The sequence below is a fragment of the Neovison vison genome, chromosome 2 (assembly GCF_020171115.1).
Source record: "Neovison vison isolate M4711 chromosome 2, ASM_NN_V1, whole genome shotgun sequence".
NCBI lineage: Eukaryota > Metazoa > Chordata > Mammalia > Carnivora > Mustelidae > Neogale > Neogale vison.
In genome coordinates, this window is record NC_058092.1 from 81,119,243 (window position 1) to 81,146,488 (window position 27,246).

General features: G+C 44.0%; 2 protein-coding genes and 1 pseudogene across 3 annotated transcripts in view; 1 reads left to right on the forward strand and 2 right to left on the reverse strand.

The window, feature by feature from the left end:
• SLC44A3 (solute carrier family 44 member 3) overlaps positions 1–172 on the forward strand; it is a 100,485-nt gene extending 100,313 nt beyond the window's left edge. For both annotated transcript variants that reach the window (XM_044238722.1, XM_044238723.1), the window contains one exon: positions 5–172. In XM_044238722.1, the coding sequence (XP_044094657.1) occupies positions 5–106 (102 nt within the window). In that variant the 3' untranslated portion in view covers positions 107–172. The remainder of the gene's footprint in view (positions 1–4) is intronic.
• Positions 173–890: 718 nt separating this feature from the next.
• CNN3 (calponin 3) overlaps positions 891–27,246 on the reverse strand; it is a 29,098-nt gene continuing 2,742 nt past the window's right edge. The window contains exons 2-7 of the mRNA XM_044238724.1: positions 6,201–6,322; positions 5,962–6,028; positions 5,060–5,197; positions 4,595–4,711; positions 3,019–3,165; positions 891–1,761 (exon numbers count right to left, since the gene is read on the reverse strand). Of these exons, the coding sequence (XP_044094659.1) occupies positions 1,420–1,761; positions 3,019–3,165; positions 4,595–4,711; positions 5,060–5,197; positions 5,962–6,028; positions 6,201–6,322 (933 nt within the window). The 3' untranslated portion in view covers positions 891–1,419. The remainder of the gene's footprint in view (positions 1,762–3,018; positions 3,166–4,594; positions 4,712–5,059; positions 5,198–5,961; positions 6,029–6,200; positions 6,323–27,246) is intronic.
• Positions 12,536–17,581, reverse strand: LOC122898520 (annotated as a pseudogene).

Here is a 27,246-nt window from a genome sequence, read left to right on the forward strand (position 1 = left end):
TCAGAGTTTTGTAAAAAGGATCAACAGAGTGAACGCGGAGAGGGCCCAGGGTGCTGAGCACGCATCGAGGAACGAGGAGGGAGCGGAACTCCAGCCCGTGGTGTGATAGGTGCCTGTTGGTTAGTTGTCCCTTCTAAGAGCCATTCACAGAATAAATGGTAAGGCTGATGGACCCTGTTCTTTTTCATTTTCGTCATTATTGTTTAGCCACTAGAACACCAAAAAATACCGTAAAAGTAGAGCCTGTTCCTAATTCAGTGGCTCCTTACAAATATTTATTCACTTAGGAATATAAAATACTCCCACCCGGTCCCCACCAGCGCTCCTCAGCGTGATGCCGAGACTGTTCCAGGCTGGACTTAGGATAAACTAGAGGCATGTGCGTCTCCGTGGAATAAGCAAGGGTCAGATCGTGGTCAAAGAAGAGTCTGGACCTTGGCAATCACTGACTGTGTATGGTGGGCAGGTCCTTTCCGTTTGCTAAGCCTCGGTCTCAGGCACAGTGTGTGTCATCGTGTGGATTCAGTAGAGCAGTGACAGGACCGTTTAGACCAGCACCTGGGGAAAGAGGACGTTTTAAAATCTGCCTTCACCTACCTGGAAGTCAGCCAGGAAATAATCAGCCTGTGGCTCGTATGAATGTTCAAAAAAAATATTTATTTATAAAAAATACAATGGGATAAGTTTATGCTGAGAAATGCAGCAATAAATACAGTCGAAGAGCACAGAGCAACTCTACATCGATAACATTGGCACGAACAGGGAGAGCGGACGCACCGCCCAGACCGGAGCGTCTGCGGGCGGACGCTGGACGCGCGCCTTTAGAAACACCGCCCGGGAAAGGATCTTGTCAGTGTAGGGAAGAGAATGAGTACACGTATGATCACAAATGCACACGGATCAGGACTTTATTTAAAAATTAGCAAACAATACTGTAGAGACATTGGTATGTAAATTTCTAAAATGCCGCGTCTGAAATTTAGTTGGCGAAGACCACATGTAGCTCTAAGCAAGAGTTTAGTCCTCCACGTAGAAACCAAACCAAACACTAAACTGTTTAAAAAAAAAAAAAAAGCTTCCTATTGTTTGAAAATCCCATTTTATTCAGTAGATTGTAAAAATGCATAGGTCTCGGATAAGAGAACTGGCTGTACAAGCGTACTCCCCTTTCACAGTATTCCTTTTTACTTCATACGCGAGTTATTGCTTCTGCTGTAGGATTGAACGGTTACAGCACTAAAAGGCAACTATTTAGGGAAGAGGCAGAAAAAGGAAGAGGGAATGTGTGTAAGGCAATATTTCTTTTAGGTACAATAAGCGTAATAGTGTTTTAGGAAGACAAGATAAAAATTACTCAAGGCTAGCTTGGTTCTCACTGGATAAAAACAATGGGCTAAATACTGAGCTCCTTGTATCAATCTAATAATCAATGCCTTGGTCGCCGTATTGGTATTCTCTGGGGTAGTCATCTTGGTACTCTCCGTGATATTCATCTGGGTATTCTGCCTGATAATCACTATCGCTAATTTCAGACCCATTGGTTCCTGTTCCTTGGCTTCCGTTGTGAATGACCGGTTCTGTGGGAGCGGCACAGTATTTGGGATCATATACTTGCCGCCCAAGCCCATACACGCTCATTCCTTTCTGGGAAGCAACTTTGTTGGTTCCCATCTGTAGAGAAATTGTCGAGTTGTCCACCGGTTGTAATGTTAGCTTCTGATCATAGATGTCTCTTCTGGTGCCTGGTGCTAACATCCCCGCCTGGTATTAGAACAGAGGAGAAAAGTGAAAACCGCAGCTCAAGTCTGTTCTGGTGAATATTCTATCAATTATGAAATTCACACTGAACGGAGAACAGCTCGGTAAGCGAGCTTTATCGAGTAATCCTGACGCCCAATCCCTCCTAGGAAGCAGTATTTACTGGCTTTCAGGTTAGACCAGCCTTTCTGTTCAGATCCTCACCAAACTAGCTGACTTTTAGTTTTAGGTTTCTCGTATGCAAATGGAGAAAATACCACCCACTTCGGATGTGGGAGAGGATTAGATGTAAGTAAAGAATGTAAAAACATAGCCCAGTGTGGGCAGCCTAGAAAGCTACAGGTCCTAGTACCTACTAGGACCACATACACTCTGCAGGCCCTCGACTTGAGAAGCTCTTCACACATTCCGCAGAAGTGATGCCAGCCAGCCCATAAGGACTTCAGTCTCCAAAAGCCAGCCATGAGTGCAGTAACTCATACCTCATTTCTCCATTTATGCCAAGCAGACACTTCCAGACTTAACTGGTAAAAAAGCAGACCTGAATGGCAGCTTGGAGAGACAATGCCACACGGGGCAGGATGCATTCCAGGAAGGGAACACGACACATCTCATCTTGAGGTCCTGAGGAAGAAGCTTTTCCACAGCTTCTCTCCACTCCTGTTGGACAGGAGGCCTGCCTGCTCCCCAGTGGTTAAGGGAACCTCCGTGTGAGGGGCGGCTGCTCTGTTTCGAACAAGGTCGTTCTCGCAGGGTGTCAGAATACGGGCCTCCTCCCCAGGCTACAGTTCCACCCACTCCAGTCACACATTTAACAGGGATGCTGGTTGAATCCTTCTCAGAACACCAGATAACTGTACCTACCCAGTTAATTAAGGAATCCTATAAAAATAAAAGTCCGAGGCATTAGAATGAGCAACTTATTTAGACCTGGAGCAAGAACTAAACTGGCCGTAGTAAACTTACCTTTTTTCTTCTGGTTAGGTAGAAAGGCCGGCTGTTCTAACCGCCAACAAAAGCCATGAGCCACACACCATATTTGTGTTGCTGGAGAGAAGGTCCTCTGATTCTTTTGCTTTCTCAGCAAAACCTACTTTCCTGAAGGAGTATACTCGCTAAATACACCATACAAAAACACCCTCCTTTGAACTTAGTTAATAAAAATGAGGTAAGTGCTCATTTAAATACCTTCTGTACTCTTCTTAAGTACAGAAGTACCTTCTGTACTCTTTGTGGCAAATATGAAAAGACACTGCTTACCTGGCTGGCTCCTTTGTTGGTGCCCATCTGCAGACTAATTGTGGTCTGGTCAAAAGGTTTATCGGTTTGCATTTTGGGATCATAAAGATGCCGCCTGGTCCCATAGGCTGTCATACCCGCCTGGCTGGCGCATTTGTTGGTTCCCATCTTTTAAGTTAAAAATTAAATGAGCACTGATTATCTGAAGTCCACAACATCTGTGATAAGCAAAACTTTCTATTCTACTAAAAAGATCAAGGGGTAAGACGGACAGGTCCCTTTTTGTGCTGAGGCCAGCAAGATAAAAAATCTCTATGCTCTCGCAAATTTCAAGGTGCTCACTTTAAAAAGAAAATTTCCATCAAGTTTTTAGAGGGCAGAATTATGGATAATTAATTTCCTCTGCTCCTCTCTACTGTCTACAGCAGAGAGAAGCAAGTCAGGGGGCACCTGCTTCAGCCATATAAAGGGACAGACGCACTCTCAGGCTGGGCACTAAGCTTCTCTACTTCAGATGTTTACAGAATGCCAGGTGTCTTCTCTGGCAGCTCAACAAGGGCTTCTTTAAAGTTTCATCAAAATCACCAACATCTTTGTCAGGTAAGAGGCATACAGAAGGAATAAGGAACATAAAGTTCAGAGGAACAATAATTCTCTTCTCCACTGAGAATATGGCTTTAAGACTGACTGGTACCCCCAGTTCTACTGGCTGGGGACACATTTCTGGTTGGTCTTTTTCCTTAAAAGGGAGGGAAAAAATCATTGCAATCCTACCACCCAGATATTAGCTGTAAACATCTGTGCATCTCCTTCTAGGTTTTTTATCTTCTGTATGTGTGTATGTATCAAGCATGTGCATACAAAAGCCATGCCTACAAATATATGCATGTGCGTCTTTAAAATTGTGATCCCACGGACTGTTTTCCTTCATCTTGGAATTCTTGTCCGTCATTGTTACCTTACTCTAGAGTTTCTTTTGTTGTTATAATTTAACCAAATGACTACTGTTTGGAATTTTAGGTTTCCAGTTTCTTAACCAGATACAATTTCGTACTATGCAAAATTAAATCCACCTCACATTGATTCAGTCAACAGAGGGGCAGGTATCAGACACAGTAAAGTCCTTAGCATATTAGACATTGAGCAGTGATGATTTTAAGGGGGGTTGAAAAAAAAACAAAAAAAACCACAAACCTGAACTAAGTATTTCTAATAGTGCTTGGCTACTGTATGGTGCAAATAAATGCCTTGAGCATTTAAGGCTTTGTAAAATGGCCTCATTTGGTCAATAATGTTTAGGAATTTGTAAAGTATGTTTTCTTAAAAAATAAAGACAACGTAACTGGGGAGAAAATTATTTCCTAGAGAAACAACTGTCGAGTCTGATGGCATGCTGGAGGTTTCCAGAGGTTTCTTCTAAAACCATCATGACTATCTCCTGGGCTTTAAATGGACATAAATTATATAAACTACATATCCATCCCCAAAACCTACATAAAGGTGTACCTTATCCTTCCCTTACTCATGAGAGACACCCTCTGCACATAGTAAGAATTAATGATACTAAAGAAGTGAAAGCAATAAACACATTACTTACCTGCAAACCAATTACACTTTGGCCAGCTTTTAATTTTCCTTCATCAAAACGTCTTGTTTGTTTTTCGGCATACTTGACTCCAATGTCAATGGTTGTATGGAATCCTTTTGTTTTAGCCTAGACAGAAATTCACATACTAACTAAAAAGGAAGACTAAAATGGAGATTCTGCCAACTTTTTTTTCACAGAAGGAACAAGAAATGATACCGTCCAGAGATAAAGGCTTACATTAGGTAATAAATACTCAAACTAGCGGTGAAAAGCCTACTTAAAGCCATGCAGTAATACATGTAGCTCTCCAAAATGTATTCTGATTAAGCTCTCTTATGAGGTAGCTGATGTCAGCAGCCTTTCCACAGAGCTAATCATTATGAAGGAGTCTGTATTCCCATGGGAGATAAAAGACTCACTTCATCACCAACATGGTAGGACTTTTAAATTCAGCCATTAAAGACATATACATACCAGACCTGCCAGGGCCACCAGCGTAGTCTGAACTTGGGTCATGTTTCCATTCTCAAAAAGATCATTTGCTTCAAATATGTCATGCGGCTTCATGCCATAAGCCTGGATAGCTTTAATAAAGTTGCCAATATTCTCCAACTATAAAGGAATATAAAGAGTTATATAACTTTGGAAGCCAAATACGGACATTCAAGTTATCTAAGAATTCTAAATCTTCCTGACTAGTTGTGAGATGCCAGGCAAAAGCTACATGGCAAGGTTTCTTGGCCAGATACATACTAAGCACAGCTTTCTCTGGAAAAGGAAAGCGTGAAGAGTATTTCATAGTGGGTTAATATTTTTATACAGTCATTTTTTTTTCAGTTCTTTGAAGGCAAGGTTGTCCTTCCAATATTTTTAAGGATACTGTGATTATGTCAGAGCTATCCAGGGCTAAAATTCTGTCAAACAGTACATGACTACTCACATTAATAATTTATGTTTTAATTTAAACATAAATCTGTGGTTATTAAATGCTGTCTTCCTTATTATCTCAAAACACATACTCAAAATATCCAGCTTTACTTCATCACACACATTCACGAACTAAGACGGCTTAAGACGGCTGTTCGACAGTCAACCATAAGCAGTTATGTTAAACTCCTTGCCTTTTCCCCTCATTTGTCCTTACGGTCTAGGCTGTATTTCTCCATAGAAGCTGTGTTCAATCCTCCCTGAGAGCAGACAGACTAAACATAAGAAAACTTATAAGCTAAGCATCTAATCGGCACAAAACTAATTCTAAGTAATTATGAAAGCAAGGTAAAAAGAAAATATATAGCCATGTTTACAAATTTCTGCTAAAATGTTCATTTTTAAACAAACAAGTCTGTGCTGCATACAGAACAACTGGGGGTTATTACCTGAGGCCAGTTTAAGGAAGACTCATTAACCTTCTTCACTGAGCCTGGCTGTAGCTTGTTTATGAGCCTGAAAAGCAAAGTGTAGGGGACATTTATTGTTCACACAAAATCAAGGACGGACAGGTAAAGCTGGTTCCTTTACACATCAGTAAAGGAATCATTACAAACATTTGGGAAAGGTCAAGGTCTGACACCCCGGATCGGGAAGGACCGGAAGAACAGAAGTGGCCACAACTTACTCGCAGAGGATGATGCCATCTTTCAAGCCCAGCTGAAAGTTGGTGCCAATGCTCATGCCAGTCACCTCTTCTATCCAGTTTCGAAGATCTTCTTCTGCCTGATGGTCGTATTTGGAAGCGATCTGAAATGCAAGCCAGACCACTTTGGAAGAATATTCACTAAGGCATCAAAAACTGCTGACTTCAACTTGCTCTTTTATTATCCATTAAGACCATGACCGTGACATGCAGTAAATTCTACTCATTGGAGTTCGTTGGCTAATCTAACCAACTATTACAGCTCCAGGAACTAATAATAAATTCGGGGGTAAAGTGGTTGTTATTCAAAATGTGACTAGTACGTGGAGAGAAAATGGGATAGAGAAGGAGAATGACAGATTAAGAAAAGACAGATTTCCACTCAAGACACGCAGGAAGCGACAAGAATTAATAGCATATTACAACAGGATACCAGCCATATTAAATTTTCAAGATTAAGTCATTAATTACCACATTCCCCCCGCAAAAAAAGAGGGCGGTAGAATTCTGACACGTGCAACTATTTTTACACAGTATCTTAACTGCCAAGACCCTTCAGTCCCATAGTTTTGCTTCCTTCTAAGTTCCAGAGTTTCTATACCCCGTTTAGCCAAGTGCACACTGTGCATGTACACACATGCACATATGCCTGACTCGCACTAATTACTGTCCCTGTGGGTACAGCGTTGGAGCTCTATGTAGTGTCTACCAGCCTACACACTCTGCCCAGAAGTCACTTTTAGACCGTGAGGACCTAGCACTGTGCCTGAAATCCAAACATTTACTTACAAAATTCTATGATAAAGGCAACTTGGCAACACAGATGCTACACGATCATACATGCTAAAACCTACTACACAGAGATTTTCAAAGATCTCTTCATACTCAGACCAGAAACCTCAATTAAAAAAAATAAAATTTACCCAAAATATTGTTAAAAACCACACACTCAAATTCTCAAGCTAGTCCTTGTCCTAGGAATATTAAAGAGGCTGGGCAGCCAACTAAGGAGAAGACCACAGCTGGAAAGAAGAGATTAGGTGTCACTTCCCTTCTTATTATGCAGGTGAAAAGGACACCAAGACACAGACAACCCCCAGGGGGATGGAGACTGCGACACGCTTGGAACTGACTATTTCCATCCATGGAAATGGGAATGAACACAGAAACATCTGTGTCCATAAAATGTGATTAGGTTTTATTACTGAAATGAATAGTCTGATGACATTTTTGTTATGGAGAGGGCCTTCAAGTTCTAGTTCCAGAGAGGAACCCTCTCCTCACCACCCTCACCACCAAGAGGGGCGGGCAGGCTTTCTGCTCCCCCCGCAGAGGGCAGATGATTCCACTCATCAGTGTGTCTGTTAGTGACAGAGCAGTCCTCGATGGGCATTTTCCTCCTAAGTTCGAGAAACGGCGCTATGCCTCTGGCAGAATAACAGATAATTTATTGATGCTGTAGATTTACTTAGCCAGAATTAGAAATGGAAATTCAATGAGTTTACATTTAAATCCTGCACAATGTATCCAGGATCAAATTCTGGCCTTAATGTTAGTTTATAAAAGACAAGTCAGGCACAGTGTAAAGCTAGTGCACAAGATGTGTTCATTGCCGGCTCTCTAGGACCTCCATCTCCTGAAAAACACATTCATTCTGATTCCCTGCCGGGCTGGGTTACACTGGCACCTGGATGTGGGAACAGAAAAAAAGGAGATTAGTGATGCTGGAAGGTGTTGCCAAAGGGACACTTGCTTCAGGTAAGCAGCAGGAAAGAGCCATCACTGCTCTAGTAATACCTCAGAAACACATTTTCAGATAACGAATATATCTCTCCCAACATATGGGACATAACTATTTACACAATGGTACCTTTGGAAAACGGAATAAATAATCTGGTAGAAAAGATTTTAAGACTTGCCTATATTTTCACACTGGATTCTTGTTCTAAGTGACTAGAACAAAAACTATAAATGTGGGCAGTGGGCAAGGGTTACGGTATGGATGGAAAGGGAAAGGCAAAGAAGAAAACCAAGTACTCCTTAAGCATTAGCTGTAGAAAGCAATCTGGAGTTGAGTATTTTTCAAAAGCAAAGCACTCTCGGAAGTTCATTTCAATGAACCTCAAGACTAACAGGGTAGGAGGGGTTCTACCTTGGCTCTGAGTTGGCTCCAGCCATCCTGCTAGGGCCACAGTTCATAGTTAATCCATCTAACTAACGTCTAATCCATTTCTTGTCTACACAACAAGAAGGTTGAACTGCGTGAGTACACTAGGTCTCTTCCCAGTCTAAGTTTTCTAAACTGTTTGGTCAACCAGCAAAAATTGTAAGGAAATCTGTTCTCTTTTAATTTTTTCAAACGTAGAAATGAAGTTACGCTGGCAGAGTTTTGGGTGTTTTTGGGGAGAGAAGACCAAATGAGACCGTATTATTCAACAACAACAAAAAAATAAAAGCATATTTATGTTTTATATATTCAAATGCATTCGACAGATTCAATGTTGTGCCCCAAACCACAGAGTGATTATACATCTAACTTTAAATTTCCTAGAGCCAGAGAGAACTTCATCTTCTCTGTTAACTGTTCTCATCAAGGGAATGATGAGAGAACAAGCACTGAAATCAGCTGGTCCCAGAGTTCAAATCCTGACTCTACCACTGACCAGTTGCAAGATGGGGCTCTGGCCAGCTGACCCTGTCTCTGGCCTTCATTAGTGGAGTAGCACATGCACAGAAAAAAATTTTAAGCACATACATGCAAAGCTCAAGCCCCCAAGTAGTAAACTAAAAATAAAGAGACGGTATGCATCCACATTTTGTGACTGCTGGTTCGAGCATAGGGTCTTTCTTTATGTGAAGGGGCAGCAAGGATTTTTCTACCCAAGTACTGCTAATATTTTTTAAATAAGTGAGCTTCCTGCAGACAGGCCTGATAAACAGAATTCAAAATTTAAGAGTAGGTATTTGTTTTTTAAAATAAAGTTTACAATGAAAAAAAAATCCCATGATACCATCTAGGGGAAAAGTGTATTTCAAATTGTCTTTTAGCTGCTGGCCTGCAGCACTGTTCCACAGGACACGGAAATTGGGAACATTTCCTATAAAAAAAGTGTAGCAGAACACAACCCAAGCAAATGTGGTTATATTCTTTAACTACACGGGTTTTTTTTAACATTTGATATGCACGACTTTTAAAGTTGAGGGACTGAGAGCAACTAAAAATAACAAGTAAGCTTTGGCCAATACAAGTTATTCACTATTTCCATCTAAAAAGCTTTATTTTCTGAACATCGTGCAGAAAATGTGGACATTTTCTTCTTGAAACAAGAAAATTAGCTTAAAAAATTACTTCATTAATACACTGTGGAAATTTCACTCTGACTTGTTTAAAAATCACTCTTCCAAGTTATTTATAAATATCGTTTTCTTTGCTCTTTTCCAAGATTTATTTTCTCTGATCCTCCCAAGCCACTTTCTCAGAATTTCTGCCGGGGGCCTTTGGAGTGCACAGTAGCCCCCTTTTTCTCAGCCATGCCTCCTCCCCCCCGCCACCCCTCACCACACAACACCACTGAACACGACTTCTCCAGAGCCCTGCCCGTGCCCCCCCGCCCCCCCCCCGCCGGCTTTCTCAGGGGCAGGCGCACTTCCCAGCGACTGACCTACCCTGACGAGGCACACTAGCACACCAGCTGTGGGCTTCTCACTGAAGCTCACCAACAGCCCCCTTGCCGGAGCAATCAGTCAAGAGGTGGAGAAGATGAGGATGGAAAAAGGCCTCTGGGGCACTGGGGCTGGGTGACCGCCCTCCTGCCAGTTTTGCTCCCACCACGCTGGCATCTTCAGTTGCCCCCTTTCCTCCCACGCTGGGCCTGAAGCTCCAGCTGAGCGTGGCATCAGCCTTCTACTTGTCCCTTCCTCCCTCCAAAACGAAGGGCACAAGTGTGGAGTCACCCTCTAGTTCAAGGGCAGCTCAAACCTGTCTAGTTGCATGACCGTTCTTTTGGATCTCTAAAATAACACTTGCTTAAAAAAATAATAATAAACAGTACAATAATATGTAGAGTGCATTTTCAAGGGAGTAATACTGCTCCCCCAAAGGGGTGAAAATGGGTTCTTGTGGAGGGCAGTGAAATCCCCCGTAGACAGTACAATCACCTGTAATCCACCCCAACAAACTCTGTTCCTTGGTACTAAATTTGATGGGAGTCAGAAGGCAATTGGGAAAAACTTCTCTAGACTTTCCTTGGGAAAGAGATGATGGAAACAAAGTCGAAGAGCACCGAGACTGTGAAAATGCCCAAGTCTCTCTTCACTTCCTACCCTCTATCCTACTCCTTCCCCAGAGACAAGCACCTGTATTCTGCCACTTCTCCCACGGGCACACATATATTAGGGTGAAACAAGGATTAAACAGCACAATTACCAGGCCACCTTCACAGGCACCACCCCTGAGGGCCTACGTTTTATAACAGTAAAGGGAGCCCGGAGATCAGATGAAGGCCTGCTGGTTGCCAACAGCCATCCCTCCCAGGCACTGAGGCCTGAGAAGGGCCCCCACCAGCATCCCTAAAAGGGGTAACAGAGTAGAGAGGGACACTGAGCTTCAGAAACACCTCAACAAGATATCCCTAAGTACAATTCAGTGAAAAGGTGGGGGTGCCCCCTGCACAAGGGACCGTGATCACAGAGATAACGTACGAGAACTGAAGGCCCTACTTATGCCCAGGGATGGTCTAGAATCTACTGAAGAATGAAGACGTGTCCTTCCTGTATACTCCTCACAATGTATTCTTATCACAGTGCTTGGTAAAACCTGGAAGCAGACAATTCCGGATCACTAGGCTCCCTGTTGCACACCACCAAGATAATCCAGCATTACTCCAAACCCTCTAAGTACAATCCCATTCAATGCAGCTCCCCTCTCTTTCAAGTGTTCCAGTGTCACGGATTTTTTTTTTTTTTTAAAGATTTTATTTACTTGAGAAAGAGGGAGCACGAGCAGGGAAAGGGGCAGAGGGAGAGAAACAAGCAAACTACCTGCCCAACCGGCAGCCCACCCCTGAGGCCCAATCCACATGCATGCATGTAAAGCAGTGGAAAGGAGAAGGACAAGCAGACTCCATGCTGAGCACAGAGCCCCATGCGGGGCTCAATCTCACGACCCTGAGATATGACCTGAGCCGAAATCAAGAGTCAGACGCCCAACTGACTAGGTCACCCAGGCACCCCAACAAATACCTATTAATAAGGTGTGTTAAGACATTTGCAAAACTGTAACAACAACAATAATGTAGGGTATTTAAAATAAAAGAATAGAAGGGAGCCTGGTTGGTTCAGTTGATGGGGCACATGACTCTTGATCTCAGGGTTTTGGGTTTGAGCCCCATGTTGGGTGCAGAGATGACTTAAAAACAAAACCTTAAAATAAAGAACAGAACCCACTGGGACTACCACTGTCAAAGGGCCAAATAGGTTCCCATCTGAAATACCATGATGCCTCTTCCCTTCTTCATCATCTGCCATTCTTAAACCTCGTGCAAGACAATGAACAGGTTTTAACATTTTCTTACCTACTTAACCCCCACCACATACACACCTTTGCAAATTTTTAAGATTCACTTAAGATTCACTTATAGATACAACAAACAAGATCACAGGCCTTGAAGTCAAACTTTTAAAAGTTCCCAAAACTGTGTTCCCAATTCTAGTGTGACCTAAATAAGTAACCTAATCCTGATGACCGCATTTCTGATAGGTAGTCTTCCTTCCAGGACCACTGGGAGCATGAAGCTGGTTCCACAGGTAAGGAAGGGCGCATTTCCATGCCCGACACATCAATTTAATGCTCTCCTCTTATGTGGGCTTGAGTACAGAGGTACAAAGCTTTCTATTAACCAAACCCCACTGCTGCCTATTCACTTTATTGTCTACAGTTCAAAAAGTTCCACTGGGACTCATCTGGGATACCACACATCACCACTCATCTCAAAGCTCACTCCTGCCTATCTTTGCATCCCACATTCTCATTCTTTCAGATTACTGCTAATGGATAGGATGAAGTAACTACTTTTTAAAAAGCAGAAATTCGGGACGCCTGGGTGGCTCAGTTGGTTGGACGACTGCCTTCGGCTCAGGGCGTGATCCTGGAGTCCCGGGATCGAGTCCCACATCGGGCTCCCAGCTCCATGGGGAGTCTGCTTTGCTCTCTGACCTTCTCCTCGCTCGTGCTCTCTCTCACTGTCTCTCTCTCTCAAATAAATAAATAAAATCTTTAAAAATAATAATAATAAAAATAAAAAGCAGAAATTCTTTCTTACGGGGTAGAGGTGGGAATTCTAGAGAAAATCCCTTTACATTTGGTATAAGGTCAAGGTAGCCTGCATGCCTTCCTCAAGGTCACTACAAAATCTGAGACTCTATGGTGTGAACTGTGCTTAAGATCTGATGGGGAATGCTTATATATTCCAGAGCTGTGGAAAACCGTATTTGTCTCAGGTAAAGAGGAAGGACACCTAAGAGCTTTTTTTCCCCAACTGAAACTCTTGAAACTCAAAGTTAACATCCCTGCTGGTGAGCTTCTTAGAGAAACCAGAGAAACTTTCAACCTTGTGCCCATGTCACTTTGCTGTGCTTTATCCAAATGAACCTTTGTGAGCAGACTGCCATTCAGCTTCACGTGGATCCTCTTGCCTACAATTTTGCTTAGAAAAAACAAGTGCTCCAGGACTGCACCATGCACGGCTGTCAAAGTGCGGACACTGGGACACTTCTGCTCATTTTCTGTATGGCCGTTTTCAAGTTGGCGAAGGCAGAATTCTCCTCTGAGCAATAAAGACAACATAATATGCTTCCTAGTGAACTTCTTCTCCAGTTTACAGACTAGCTGGACTTGGATTTCCTGGAAAAGATTTCAGTTGAGGAATGGGAACACAGATGATAATCTTCCAACCACCGCCAACCTCTGCTTCCTTGGCTGCTGTTATATTCAGCTCCTTTAGCGGGGCTCTGAGGGCCAACTGCCTCTCCAGCTCAAGGAAGGCCTGGCAGATGCTGGACTCAAACTCATCCAGCGTCTTGCCATTGGGCCTTAGGATCTTCCTGTGGAACTGAACATGGCCTTCTCCTAGGTGAGAGCACCGGCCTAGGAAGAGCCTACGAGTATTTTCAAAGTTGGGTCCTTCTCTCAGAAGGACAGCCAGATCTTCAGATACAGCATATGGCACCAGCACAATTTTTTTCTCTCCAAATATGTATACTCAAATAAATACAAAGACATTATGATTCAGTGTGCCAATACTATGAAACTGACAAAGTTTTTAAAATAACCTAAGAGGAGTTGGGCCATTGCCTAAAGCAAACAAAATAACTAATAAACGATTAAGAAAATGCAGAATAAAATGTCAGTTTTGTCTTCTCTATCTAGAAACCGACCTTCAGACTACACTAAAATATACCTAGTTCAAAGTTGGACTTTGAACCCAAAAAACAAAAACTCCCATTAAAAAGAGGACATAAGACACAGAGACATTTCCCCAAAGAAGACATACGGATGGCCAACAGATACATGACAAGGTGCTCAACATCGGTTATCATCAGCAAAATGCTAATTAAAGCTGCAATGAGATACCATCTCGTGCGGGGCAGAATGGCAAAAATCAACACAAGAAACAAGAAGTGTTGGGTGAGGATATGGAAAAAAAGGAAACTCTCTGCACTACTGGTGGGAATGCAAACTGGTGCAGCCACTGTGGAAACCAGTATGGAGGTTCCCTCCAAAGTTACAAATAGAGCTACCCTCTGATCCAGTAATTGCACTACTGGATATTTACCCCCAAAATACAAAAACACTAATTCAAAAGATACATGCACCCCATGTGTATAGCAGCTTATTTACCACAGAAAAATTATGCAGGCAGTCCAAGCACACATCCACAGATCTACAAATAAAGAAAGGGTTGAGGTGCCTGGGTGGCTCATTCGGTTAAGTGGTTGCCTTTGCCTCAGGTCATGATCTCAGGGTCTTGGAATCAAGTCCCACATCAGTCTCCCTGCTCAGTGGGGGGCCTGCTGCTCCCCCTGCTTGTGCTCTCTCTCCCTCTCTGTCAAATACATCAACTCTTAAAAAAAAAAAGTGGTATATATACTAATATACACACACACTGAAGTGCCCACGTATGCAATGGAGTATTACTCAGCCATAAAAAAAAAAAGAAATCTCACCATGTGCAATGATGGAGTAGAAAGTATTATGCTAAGGGAAGTAAGCCAGTCAGAGAAAGACAAATAACCATATAACTGTGTGAAACAAAAACAAGAAAAAAAAAAAAATGAGCAAAGGAGTTAAAAAAAAAAAGAAAGAAAGAAAGACACAATCCAAAAAAAACCAGACTCAACTACGGAGAACAAACAGACAATTACCTGAGGGGAGGGGGATGGGGATGGGGGGGGGGGAGTTGAATACTGCACAACTACAACTAATACAACGCTATATGGGAATTACAGTGGAATTAAAATTAACCTGGAATTAAAATTATAAAATTATAAAAATAATAATAAGACATCTTAAATAAATAAAAGTTGTACTTTGAAATTTCAAATCCCAACAAGTAGGAGTCACACCTAGAGGCTGGATTCCCAGAAGAATCTAGACTCAGAAAGAACGATGAACAAAGATGCACATATTAAACAGCTCAGTATGTGAGAAACCTCAACAAACCAAAGAACAGGAATCTAGATGTGGGGCCGCTGCACCCTGACCCTCACCCAAAAGGCAAGGGTGTCTCTAGTACAGACCAAAGAACCTGCTGGCATGCTAGATGGGCTCCTCGAGAGAGGGTGTGCAGGGACCTGGGGAGGGGGTGCCGAGGGGAGGCAGTCATCCATCTCCAGGGGCCAGCACAACTATGGCAAGCCACGTGCAACGTGCCGATGTCCTCTCCGTGGAAGCAGCACAGGCTTCAGTCCTCTTGTACCCCTAGAGCACGTGCCTGCTGCATGTGGCCCACAGTGGGTACTCAACAAATGACTTTTCATCCACTGACAGAAGGACCCAACAAGAAAAAGCTACAGATTTAAAGATCTATCTTGTTTCGGAAAGGCATCTGCATTTGAATGCTGCTGGTTTTTATAGGCGCCACATCTCCTTGATCTACCAATCTAGTAATCTTAGATGGATCACTAGGGACATACTTGTTTTACTTTCTCATAAGAGTCCTTATGTCTATGGCACTCCTTATGGCCAGCTCAGTAACTCTAGAAGCAGGGCCTGCTCGGAAGCAACAACCGTGCCCACTGTGCGGACCTGCGTCAGGGCGGGAGGAGCTCCCGGCTTATGTACCCTCAGGCTTAGATTTAGATCTGTTCTCTTCTGGGTTTTTATATACATATATATAGACAGAGATTTTTTTTTAAAGATTTATTTATTTGAAAGAGAGAACACAAATGAGGGGGAGAATGGAGAGCGAATCTCAAGCAGACCCCACACTGAGTACAGAGCCCAATGGGAGGCTCCATCTCAAGACCCTGAGATCAGGACCTGAGCCGAAAGAGGGTCGGATGCTCGACAGACTGCATCACCCAGGTGTCCAAGTCTCTTCGATTCTGGTTAACAAACGAACAACCGGCAACCTGGAAACTGCTGGACATACTTCTTAAACGTATGGAAAATTAAACTGGGAATAGCTCAAAAGAAATGAAGTTGAGATTCAGGAAATCACAGCTTAATTATTCCAGATACATATAAAATCCTACAAGTTGTAGAACTAACTGGTCACACATACTCCATAAGCTAAACAACTCAGAAGCTAATGCTGTCTTGGTCTGCAGAGGTCACAATTCTTTATAAAATACTAGTGCTTGTCTTCTGTGCTTGATAACAACAGCTCTACGAGGTAACCAAGGAGAGGATTATGTGCCTAAAACAGGCATGAGAGGAGTATGTGGACTAGAAAATGTTACGTAATCATTGTCATCCTGACTTTATAAAAACCAAAAACCAACTTGCCAAAGCAAGGATTCGACTCCTCTGATAGGAAGGTGCCTCGTCTGCCTCTTCACAGTGCTCTGGAGTCAAACAGAGGAGTTAGTTATAATCCCACTGGACCCTAGCAGGTTCAGCCATATCCGCAGCACGACTGTCATCAGTTCTGAGTACTGTACTCTAAGAGGGGCCACTGACAGACTGACATCAGTTTCCAGAAGAGGCAAACTGAATGGAGAAAAGAGGAGAAAAATCACCCACAACCCTTAAGGAGAGACTGGCCAGTCAGGAGTGGCTATCTAGAACCTGCAAGCAGCTGTGGGGGCCACAGAACAAACAGGCTGGCACCATCTGAACTCTCAGATGAAAATCATATAGGGTTGCTTGGCTGGCTCGGTCAGTGGAGCATGCAGCTCTTGATCTTGGGAGCTGTGAGTTCAAGCCCCACCTCTGGGTATGGAGATTACTTAAAAATAACAATCTTTAGGGCACCTGGGTGGCTCAGTGGGTTAAGCCGCTGCCTTCGGCTCAGGTCATGATCTCAGGGTCCTGGGATCGAGTCCCGCATCGGGCTCTCTGCTCGGCAGGGAGCCTGCTTCCTCCTCTCTCTCTCTCTCTCTCTCTCTGCCTGCCTCTATGCCTGCTTGTGATCTCTCTCTCTGTCAAATAAATAAATAAAAATCTTTAAAAAAAAAAAAAATCTTAAAAAAAAAAAAAAAAGTCCCATAGAAGAGGAAGTCCATCTATTCTGAATGGCACGCTGGAACTACTAGGGAGGCACACTGGATCCATGCAGGAACTGAGCAAGTGCAGAGTGTGGGCCAAGCACAGCTGGGGGACAAAGCCTGCAGGAGAACATTCTCTTGCTTTGGAAGGAGGCTGGCTGGGTCTTGAATTTGGTGTTGCTGCAGAAATCCTGATAAAAGGGGACTGACCCTGAAGCCTCATGGGCAAAGTAGATGAAAAAACAGAGATGCTCTTCTGAGCTTTGTTTCCTTCATCTCACGTCCAGGATCTAAGGCTCTGCCTCACTCCGGGCTCATCAGACCCGCGGGCCTCCGGGGTTTTTACGGCCGTCTGCATCTTCAGGCACTTGCATCCTCAGCGGCATCTGGGGCCTCCCACATAACCTGTGAGTGGGCATGTGGACAGCCGGAAGCTGTCCTTTGTTTCTCTAATCACAAGGGACATCATGGCAGTGACATTTCCATAGCTGTGGAATGCACACTCACTCCTCATCAGTGATATAGCAAGTTTGCTTCGTAGGATGGGTCTTGTGACCTAAGGGGGCCATGAAATCCACCTCCAGGCCCCAAGTGTACACTGTATTTGCAAGGAACTCACCTCCACTGACCCGGAAAAACACCCTCTGCTCCCACATCACTGCCCACAGTTACAAGTGCTCCCAGGTGCCCACCCCAGAAGTGCGTCACACCACCCCCTCACCCTGAGCTCCTGATGGGCCATGGGTGGAAAGGAGGCTGAGGAGAAGCAGGACACCAGCCTTTCAAGCAGCCTTCAATACATCTCAGCTACATCTCAGCTCATGAATGTCTCTTCTAACTACAGTCGCGTCTGTCCCTTTGAGAGAGCTGGCTGTACACCAACAGTGAAGAACAGAGCTCAAATACCTCACCTGAAACACGGGCTAGATGCTGACCAGTGAGATGTCACAGGAGTCTTCCAGAGACATTAACTGTGCAAGATACCAGGGCCTTTTTCTCAGTGAACATCAGATACAAAATTTCCATCAAAAGGCAGGACAGAATTTCCCAGTTCCTCTTTTTAAAAAATTTTTTTCTAACTTACATCATGAAATAGCATATGAAGATATAGGACTCTCAACTTGCTGAGACCCTAAGTAAGTAAAAAGGTCTTGGTTCACTTTACTTTAACGGGGAGTATGAAAAAAGATGAAGTCGAAAGTAAGGCTGAAACACCTTCATGTCACCAAGTCCTATACAAGTGCCACCAAAGACAGGATAGATACAAACTAGGGTACAAGCTTCTTACATACTGAAACAAAAAAGGCAATAGTTAACAAGATTGACAGAGTTCCTAAAAATAAAAATAAAAATAAAAAAGTGTGACCACAGTTCCCTTTTCCAATTCTGAAGTCCAGGAGGACACTGGGATGAGGTCACATCTTGACAAGGCTAATTCCACGTTCTACCTGACTGTAACACAAGCTGAGAGCAGGGGACAAAGGTCTCGCGAAGGCTATATCTCGAAGGCTTGCTAAGACACCCAGGCATAGAACAGAATAAACCCACCTCTGCATCCCTTCCAGACCAAGGGCCAAGGGAATGAGGACAGCGAGTGGCACACAGGCAGCCAAGGGACCTCGGCAGGACTCAGCAGAGAGAAGTCACTGGGTCAACAGCCTATTTGGCCGGCCTGGCCCCTCTCCTCCTGCGGCCACGGCATGCACCCTCAGCCCTCGCGCCTTCTCGCAGCTCCAGGAAGACAAGGTCAGGAGTACAGTTACACCCTGCTTTCACAGAAGAGGGTGAACCCAACAATGGCACAGGAGATGTCTCCTCCACCTCAGTTGTTTCCCGTCCTCTTCCATGTCCTTCCCCGCTTTCCACTGGAACCTTCTTCCCTCCATGGCCTTGGATCCCCTCACCCTGTGTGTTGAGTCCTTCCCCTTAACTTGGTCCATGAGTGGGTATAGACAACCTGCCACCTTATTTGAAACAACTGCATCTTTTTTTTTACCCCCAAGTATAGCTGACACACAGTGTTACATAGTTTCAGATGTCCAGCATCATGATCCCACTTCTCTGTACGGTAGGCAACGCTCACCACAACAAGCACAAATACATGTATTTTTTTTTTTTTCTCATTAAACTTTTGTTTTAATGGGTCTCAAAATTCTGTGACAGATTTTTGGTCAAGTCAAATACATGTATTTTTAAGTAATGTCTACACCCATCTTGGGGTTTGAACTCAGGACCCCAAGATCAAGAGTCACATGCTCTTCCAACTGAGCCAGCCAGGCACCCCAAAAGGCACATCTTTGATTAAACCTGCTGCCAGCTTCCAATACTGTCCTGTTTCTCTTTCATTTCAGGACAAACCTCTCCATTTAGTACTTCTTCCAGAAGCCTCTGGAAATTTACTCTACTGAAGATCATCTTTTCACAAGGTCACCAGGGACCCCCTCAGTAGCCAAATCCAGTGGTGTGTTTCTGCAGCACTCCAGAAAACCCCTCCAACCTCTCCTCCTGTGGCTTCTTGTTAAAGGACATCATCCCCAAGTTCCTTCTCTGGCCTGCCTCCTCCCTTTCCCCTTGAAAGCTGCCAATTCTCCCTGAGTTCTGGCTTCTGATTAAAACAGTGAAGAGCATGGGCTCCGGAAGCTGAATGCTCAGGCTGGAGTCCCAGTTCCACTGTTCCTCACCTGTAAACCAGAGATCATTAACGGCTTGGGGAGTTGTTGGGGAGAATTGTTGGGGAGAATCAATGACTTAATTCATATAAACATGAAGAAATTAATAAATGTCAACCCTTATCCTTCTGTGCTTTGCTGGCCATTCCTGTCTGGATACCAAAAAGATTTCCTCTAATTCAATATATCACACAGAACAATCACTTGACACTATTTGACAACCATTTTGGTAAGAAATCATTCTGATGCTGCCTAGGCTTTTATTTTAAAAACCATTCATTATTTGGGACACCTGGGTGGCTCAGTTGGTTAAGTGTCTACCTTCGGCTCAGGTCATTATCCCGGGGTCCTCGGATTGAGCCCCATGTTGAGCTCCCTGCTCAGTGGGGAGTCTGTTTCTGTCTGTCCCTCCCCCTCCTCCTAGCTCATTCTCTCTCTCTCAAATAAATAAAATCTTTAAAAGAAGAAAAAAACTACCGGGGGTACCTGCATGGCTCAGTCAGTGAAGCGCATGCCTTCAACAAAGGTCATGATCCCAGGGTCCCAGAACTGAGCCCAGCACTGGGCTCCCTCATCAGCGGGGAACCTGCTTCTCCCTCTCCCCGCCTCTGGTGCTTGCACGCGCTCTCTCTCTCATGCTTGTTTTCCCTCTCTCAAATAAATAAATAAAATACATATTTTTAAAAGTCTGCTCATTATCAAATAATTCATAAATGATGCCCCCACCTCAGTCTGCTGCCAAGTCTCACCTGAGTGGTGGGGTGGTGGCAGGGAGAATAGGTGTCCCAAATGTCAGTGACTTGTGACTTCATGATAATGAACTAAAGCAAGTGATCTGAATTTTGGCAAGGCCAGCCTGATCCAGTTTTGTTTTGTTTTTATCATCAAGAGGAGAACCACCTTCCCTTTCATAACTTTAGTGGGAAGTATAAACTGATTTTTTCTAGAGAGTCATTTGGTACCACCTAGAACACTTATGAGCATTGGGTCAAAAGTTACGCTCTTTTCTACACAAGCACTTTTGAAGGAAACATCCACGAGAAGAGAGGTAATGAATCAGTAACGGGGATCCATTACCACAGACTCTGATGCAGTTCTACAACGGTCGACTGATACTCAGAGTTGCACAAGTGGCTGGCTTGGGGAAGGGATACAGGATACTTTCACTTCCATATTTTGGTACTGTCTGCATCCTTCACAACAACTATTTCATTCACAAAATCAGAGTACAAAGACAAGAGGCTCCCACAGGCAAGGAAGATGGCGTCATACAGAGATGGCGCATCAAAAAGTCACGGGCTCCACAGGGATTTGGCCCGTCAGCTGGGTCTGACTCCAAGGCTATGTCTTCTCCTCCACCAGATGCTCTCCTACCCCTTCCCTTCTAAACATGCCCCAATAGACATTCCCCACACCATACCCAGAGCCTACAGCCCAGAGCTGTGCTGTCTGCGGGAGGAGGATTAGCCAGCAGGCTTAGACTCTGCGGCTTCCCATGAAGTCCTCTCCAGTCACGGAGAAGCAAGGGTGCCTGCGAAAGCCACTTCCACCACCACCACCGTAGCTGACTGAGGCACCGGAATAGGCTGCAGAGCTAAAGAAAAAACACTGATTCAAACCAGCCCATGGGGAATCTGCAGTCTCAAAGGGCATTGCCGGTATGGTTCAGAAGTTCATAATAAGATATTTGGCAGAGATGTCTCAGACTAAAAACACTGTAACTCCACCACTGGCCCCTATAAAAAGAGCCTCCTACGACACGCGTTGTTTTAGAAGGTGCTATAAGACGGAATGCAGGAAAGGGTGTCAACAGCAGAGCGGTCGCTGGAAAGAGGAAAAGAAAAAGAATCAAGCCAAGAGAGTAAACAAATGCAAAATGAAAGCCTGACTGGCGAAGTGCACACGCGTGTGTGGCTGTGTGTGCACGGGGTTGTGTGTGTGCGTGGCCAAGGTGAGGTGGGGCTGAGGGTCTGATATAACATACGGGTCTCTTAAAAAAGGTAAGGAAAAAGCAGAGACAAATGCTCTCCAGTCTTCAGAGCAGAGAACGGGCCATTCAAGGGAAGAGATGTGGCCATCTGTGAACTCTCGAGAAAGGCCGTAGAGTTCCAGCTTAGCTGCTAAGGGCCAAGGACACGAACAAGCTCACAATGGGATGTTTAACCTAAGTATAATTTCTATACTCGATTAGAACCATGATTGCTGTTGCTATTTTTGCATTCAAAGTGGAATCACATGTTTGAATTAGGAGAGACTTACTACACATGGTATTGATTATTTCCTCTCCTATTTCCTCCCATGTGAAACAAAAGGAGGGAGGGAAAACTGCACTAGGGAAGCACACACTTGCTCCCCACTCCCCCCCACCCGGTTGTGTGGAGCCTTGTGCAGCACGAAGCAGGCTCAGAGGCTCGGGACAATGAGGAAAAATCAGTGTCCAAACATTTGGGAAGGGGAAAGAAACAACAGTGAAATCACAGCCAGCTCTCCGTGGAGCCACTCCACGACTAGGATCCTCCAGAAATTTGTGAGGGAGGAGAGGAAAACGGCCATAAATGCTTAGGCTGTGTCTCACCCATAGAGTCCATCCAAGCCCACATACCTCCTTTTTTGTCTGCACTTCTGCCTCGAATTCTCTGGCCTGCCCACTGCAGACTGCTGGGAGCATCGCACCCTGAAACTTCCCTCAGCCCAAGGAAGACACTGAAGAAGGGCCCTCCCTGCCTCACGAAGGAAAACTAAGTCTTCTGAGCTCATGGACTTACTTCACACAGGTCTAGGTGGAGCCCTCAACAGACCATTTACAACAGAAGGCCTACAGTGACAGCCAAAATCTTCACACAAAAAGGCAGGGGTGCCCGGTGGGCTCAGTCAGTGGAGCTGTGACTCTTGATCTCAGGGTTGAGTTCCAGCCCCACGCTGGGTGCACAGAGGACTTAAAACACTAAAATCTTTTAAAAAAGAATGAAAAGAAACACAAAGAGGTAAATATGTTTGTCAGCCCTCTGTGGAGGAGTATGAGGCCTCTCTGAAACCAAGAAAAGAAAGAGCTATCTTATCTTGTTTAGCGGAAATCAATCTCTTAAGAGAAAGCCAAACAGAATTCAGCCAGAAAGTGAAGCCTCTAGCTTTCCACAGAAGCCCCTGGCTCTGAGGGGAGCATGGACAAGGACAAGGGGAGCATGGAGAAGGAGAACAGGGTTAGAGGCCCCAGGATTTCACAGAGGGAACACAGGCCACCAGGGGAAGGAGTCTTGGATAAGGACTCTAGGGGCAGATCCTATTCCTGACACAGAAGCAAAACCCAGAGATGTTGCTAGGCATCGTAGTCCCTTATCTGCCTGAAGCCTCATTCAGGTACAAACAGATTCCTGAATGAAAGCCCGAGTCCTGGAGATCATCTCAGTAGCTAGAAGATAAGAGAAGCTCAGAACACAGGACTGAACCGAATCAGCTGGGAACCCGCCAACAAAGTGGGAACAGTGGATCACATTTACATCATGTGCACTTCTGGGTCCAGGCACGAGGCTCAACACTTTACATGGACTGGCCACCTTACTGACTTCCAACAACCATATAAAAGATAGATATCTCCATATTCTTATTTTACAGATGAGACAGGGGTTACGTGCCCGAAGTCACCGAGTCAGGGGCAGAAGCAAGACTCCACGTTCTTAGCCACCAGGTTCTACTTTCTCATGACAAAAACCCAGAGAAGATTAACTGCCATTTGCGAGTTAACGAGAATTCCCAAGGTCATCCGTTTTCATAAAATCTGCCATGTATTTTTGTATTTGTTAGAACCCCTGACATCTCCTCCTCCTCCCCAAATTGTGTAAGCTTCAGGCCCCACAGACAACCAGGATCTACTCTGGGCTCAGGAAATCCTCAGCCAAAACCTGAGCACAAGTACATACAAGTTATAGCTAAAAGCCCTCTATGGCTAGGAATTTGGAGTTAAGAAGAAGCAAGCATGTGGGAATATGCCACAGGAGGCTAATGCCTAGAAGAAAAAGAAATTCTCCAAAAACCTAAGGACAAGCTCCCTCCCACCACCTAGTTGTACTGAGAAGGTAAATAAAGCATCTTCTTATTCTCCTGGGTATAATGGTAGCTGGCTGAAAAATCAAAACCATCCAATCGCGCTTCATTTTTTTTTTTTAATGTTACAGATAATAATCATGGTTCACAGTACACTTTGAAGTAAAAACTCAGCTCACTAGCCCCCATGATCGCATTGTGGAAGGGAAAAGGTCAGGGGAGAAAGGATGCACTCCTGGTTGATGACTACAGCAGCAAGATCCTCCTCATCAAGCTTAGGTTTTTGGTTGTGTTTTTTTTTTGTAAGTAAGGTCTACACCCAACATGGGGCTCCAACTCAGGATCCCAAGAGAGTCACATGCTTCACCAACTAAGCCAGCCAGGCCCACTGCCCACTGTCAAGCTTATATTTGAAATCTAAAAAAGTGGACAGAGACTGACAAATATTACAACTGCCACAAAGGAAACAGTGTAAAAAACTGTGGGCTGGGGCGCCTGGGTGGCACAGTCGGTTGGGTGTCCCACTTTTGGTTTTGGCTCAGGTCATGACCTCAAGGTGGTGAGAATGAGCCCCTCAAAAGACTGGACTCCACGCTCAGCAGGGAGTTGGCCTGAGACTCTCTCTCTCTCTGCCTTTCCACAAGTGCTCTTTCCCTAAAATAAAATAAAATTTAAAAAAAGAAAGAAAGAAAAAAGAAAAAGCTGAGTCACAGGACAGCAAGCTTGATTAATAATCCTCATTCGAATTCCAGAGTAGGGGTGCCTGGGTGGCTCAGTGGGTTAAGCTGCTGTCTTCGGCTCAGGTCATGATCTCAGGGTCCTGGGATGGAGTCCCGCATTGGGCTCTCTGCTTAGCAGGGAGCCTGCTTCCCTCTCTTTCTCTCTGCCTGCCTCTCTGCCTACTTGTGATCTCTGTCAAATAAATAAATAAATAAAATCTTTAAAAAAAAAAAAAAGAATTCCAGAGTAAAGAAGTTTCAGCATTTTAAAGAGGAAAGCAGGGTACCCCTTCTCAAGTTAGCAAATGTATTTTCTTTAACCGTTTTGGTCAAGACAGGGGGGGAAAAGAGGGCATGTCCCACCCAGGTCAGCTGAATGACCGCTTTGCAGGTGGTCTTTGGGAGATGCTGGCACCCCACAGAGCCTTCCAAAGGAGACTTCTACTGTTCCTCCCCAATTTGGGAGTCTAAGAGAGAGCCTCAGGGGCTCTCTCCTCAGGAGCTTTGTACCACCACTTTGTTATTGCTCAATAAACTTTGCCTGGTGCCCAAGTAGCTCAGTGGTTAAGTGGTTAGGTGTCAGCCTCTGGCTAAGGTCATGATCCCAGAGTCACTGGATCAAGCCCCATATCGGGCTCTCTGCTCAGTTGGGAGCCTGCTTCTCCCTCTCCCTCTGCTGCTCTGCCTACTGTGGTCTCCGTCAAATAAATAAATGTTTATTTTGTAAGATTTTTAAATTTATATAAATGACAGAGAGACACACAGAGAGAGAGGGAACACAAGCAAGGGGAGTGGGAGAGGGAGAAGCAGGCTTCCCGCCAAACAAGAAGCCTGATGTAGGGCTTAATCCCAGGACCCGGGGATCACGACCTGAGCAGAAGGTAGGCGCTTAACGACTGAGCCACACAGACACACCAATAAATAAAATCTTTAAAAAAGTAAATAAACCTTGCTTTCCTCCCTCCAAAAAGAAAGAAAGAAAGAAAGAGCCTCAGCAACAACAAAGGAATTATGTTGATAGTAAGTTTTCTAATGTAATATTAATAAAACAAACTGAAGAAAAAGAAGCTGTAAAAAAAAATCACCTGATCCTTCCAAAATATCACACTGCACTACAGAATTCTTTTGCAATGAATACTCTAACAGGATTGATTTCCAATTTTTAAATATAGTAAAATCTACTCCTGATGGAGAAATTCATTAAATCAACATATACTGAGCACCAACTACATGCCAAGTTATATTCTAAAATATAGATCTTGATATATTTCATCAATGAATGAGACTGGAACCCTTATGGCTGGTAGAAAGAGACAAGAAACAAAAGTTTTGAATTAAAAACCTATTTCTGGAGGACCTGGGATGGCTCAGTAAGTAGAGCATGGACTCTTGATCTTAGGGTCATGAGTTCAAGACCAACAATGGGTGTAGGGAAAAAAAGAAAAAGAAAAAGCTAAAGCTAAGCTCATCCACGGTTTCACCATGATTCTGGTGCTCTACTAGCAAAACAAGGCAGGCCACCTTAGGGTACAACTACAGCTGGAGTCCACTGTCACCCTGGGGTTACCTTGATCAGGAACGTTCTTGGAGCAACTGCTTGTCCAAAGGCAGAAAGGCTGGCAGAACTCGTGGGACATTTGGTCCTATTTAATTAGTGTATGATTGTTTCACGTACTCTTCAGTGATTTACAATTTTAGAATTAAGTCTTCCAACATAGTTTTTAGCTGCTGAGGGCTACTATTCTGTAACCAAGAAGATTCTGTGAGAAGCTACTTTGCTTAAATCATACATTCTATGTGAGAAGGAAATGGTGAGAACATGCATTCCGATCCCATTCTTCTTCTTAATAGTTCAGATAGACTCCCCCCTAAAAACATCCTGAGGTAAGATCACTTCAGCTCTACCCACCTCCCCACAACTCATTTCTCCACTTTCCTAGGACCTCTCAGCTCCCCCCTAGTGGGAAGCATGCTTCAGTGCGTCCTCAACTTTACAAGGAACTACTCTGGCCCCAACATCTTGCTCAGAGCCAGGCATCAGGAGATGCTGTGCTTTCCTTGAGGACCTGTCCTGTTTTCTCACAGCTTAAAGGGCACAAAGGTGTTTTCCTTTTCATTCTGGTCCCCAAGATGCAGTCAAATGTCTGACTCACTCTGCAGAACACATACAAGATCTTTCTACTTTATGAGTGTCTACCTACCCCACCAAACTGTCTACACCAGCTTCTGTACTGTCTCTGACTCTACTACTCTATCACGATCTTTGTAGATAAAATTACTGGATCTAGTTGTTTAAAGATGTTGTTGAGTCCACGCTGAAGGATTCTATTTTTTTAGGCTGTTTTCAAACTTCTTGCCTATTAAAATATATATATGTAAGTTTGACATGTTTTGCCATGTATTATCATCTTGTCAAATAAGTACCTTAAGCTTACAGATTTTTTCCTGAAATTTTACTAATTAAAAGTACTTAAGATCAAAGGCTTCCTCAATTCATTGATGAACTGCTTTCACAGCTGGAATGTAATAAGACCAAAGGCTTATTTAATAGAAATGGAATACTTACACAGGCAGTGACAAGTCTAAGAACTAGATTACCAATTTTCTGTTACTAATAACTAATGGTGACAACATAGTCACTGCGGACTCAATGCAATGTTTAGGGGTGGTAACGATCACTCCCCCCATTCTACTGATTAGGAAACAAGGACAGAGAGATCAGCTACCTTGCCCAATATCATACAAGGCAGTAAGTGGCAGAGGGAGGACTAGAACTCTGCTCAACTCCAAGGTCCATTCCATACTGCTTCCTGAGGAGGTTTCTATTTCTTCCATTTTGTTGTATGAAGCTTTGGGGGGGTGGGAGGAGAACACCTTACATTTAAACAACAT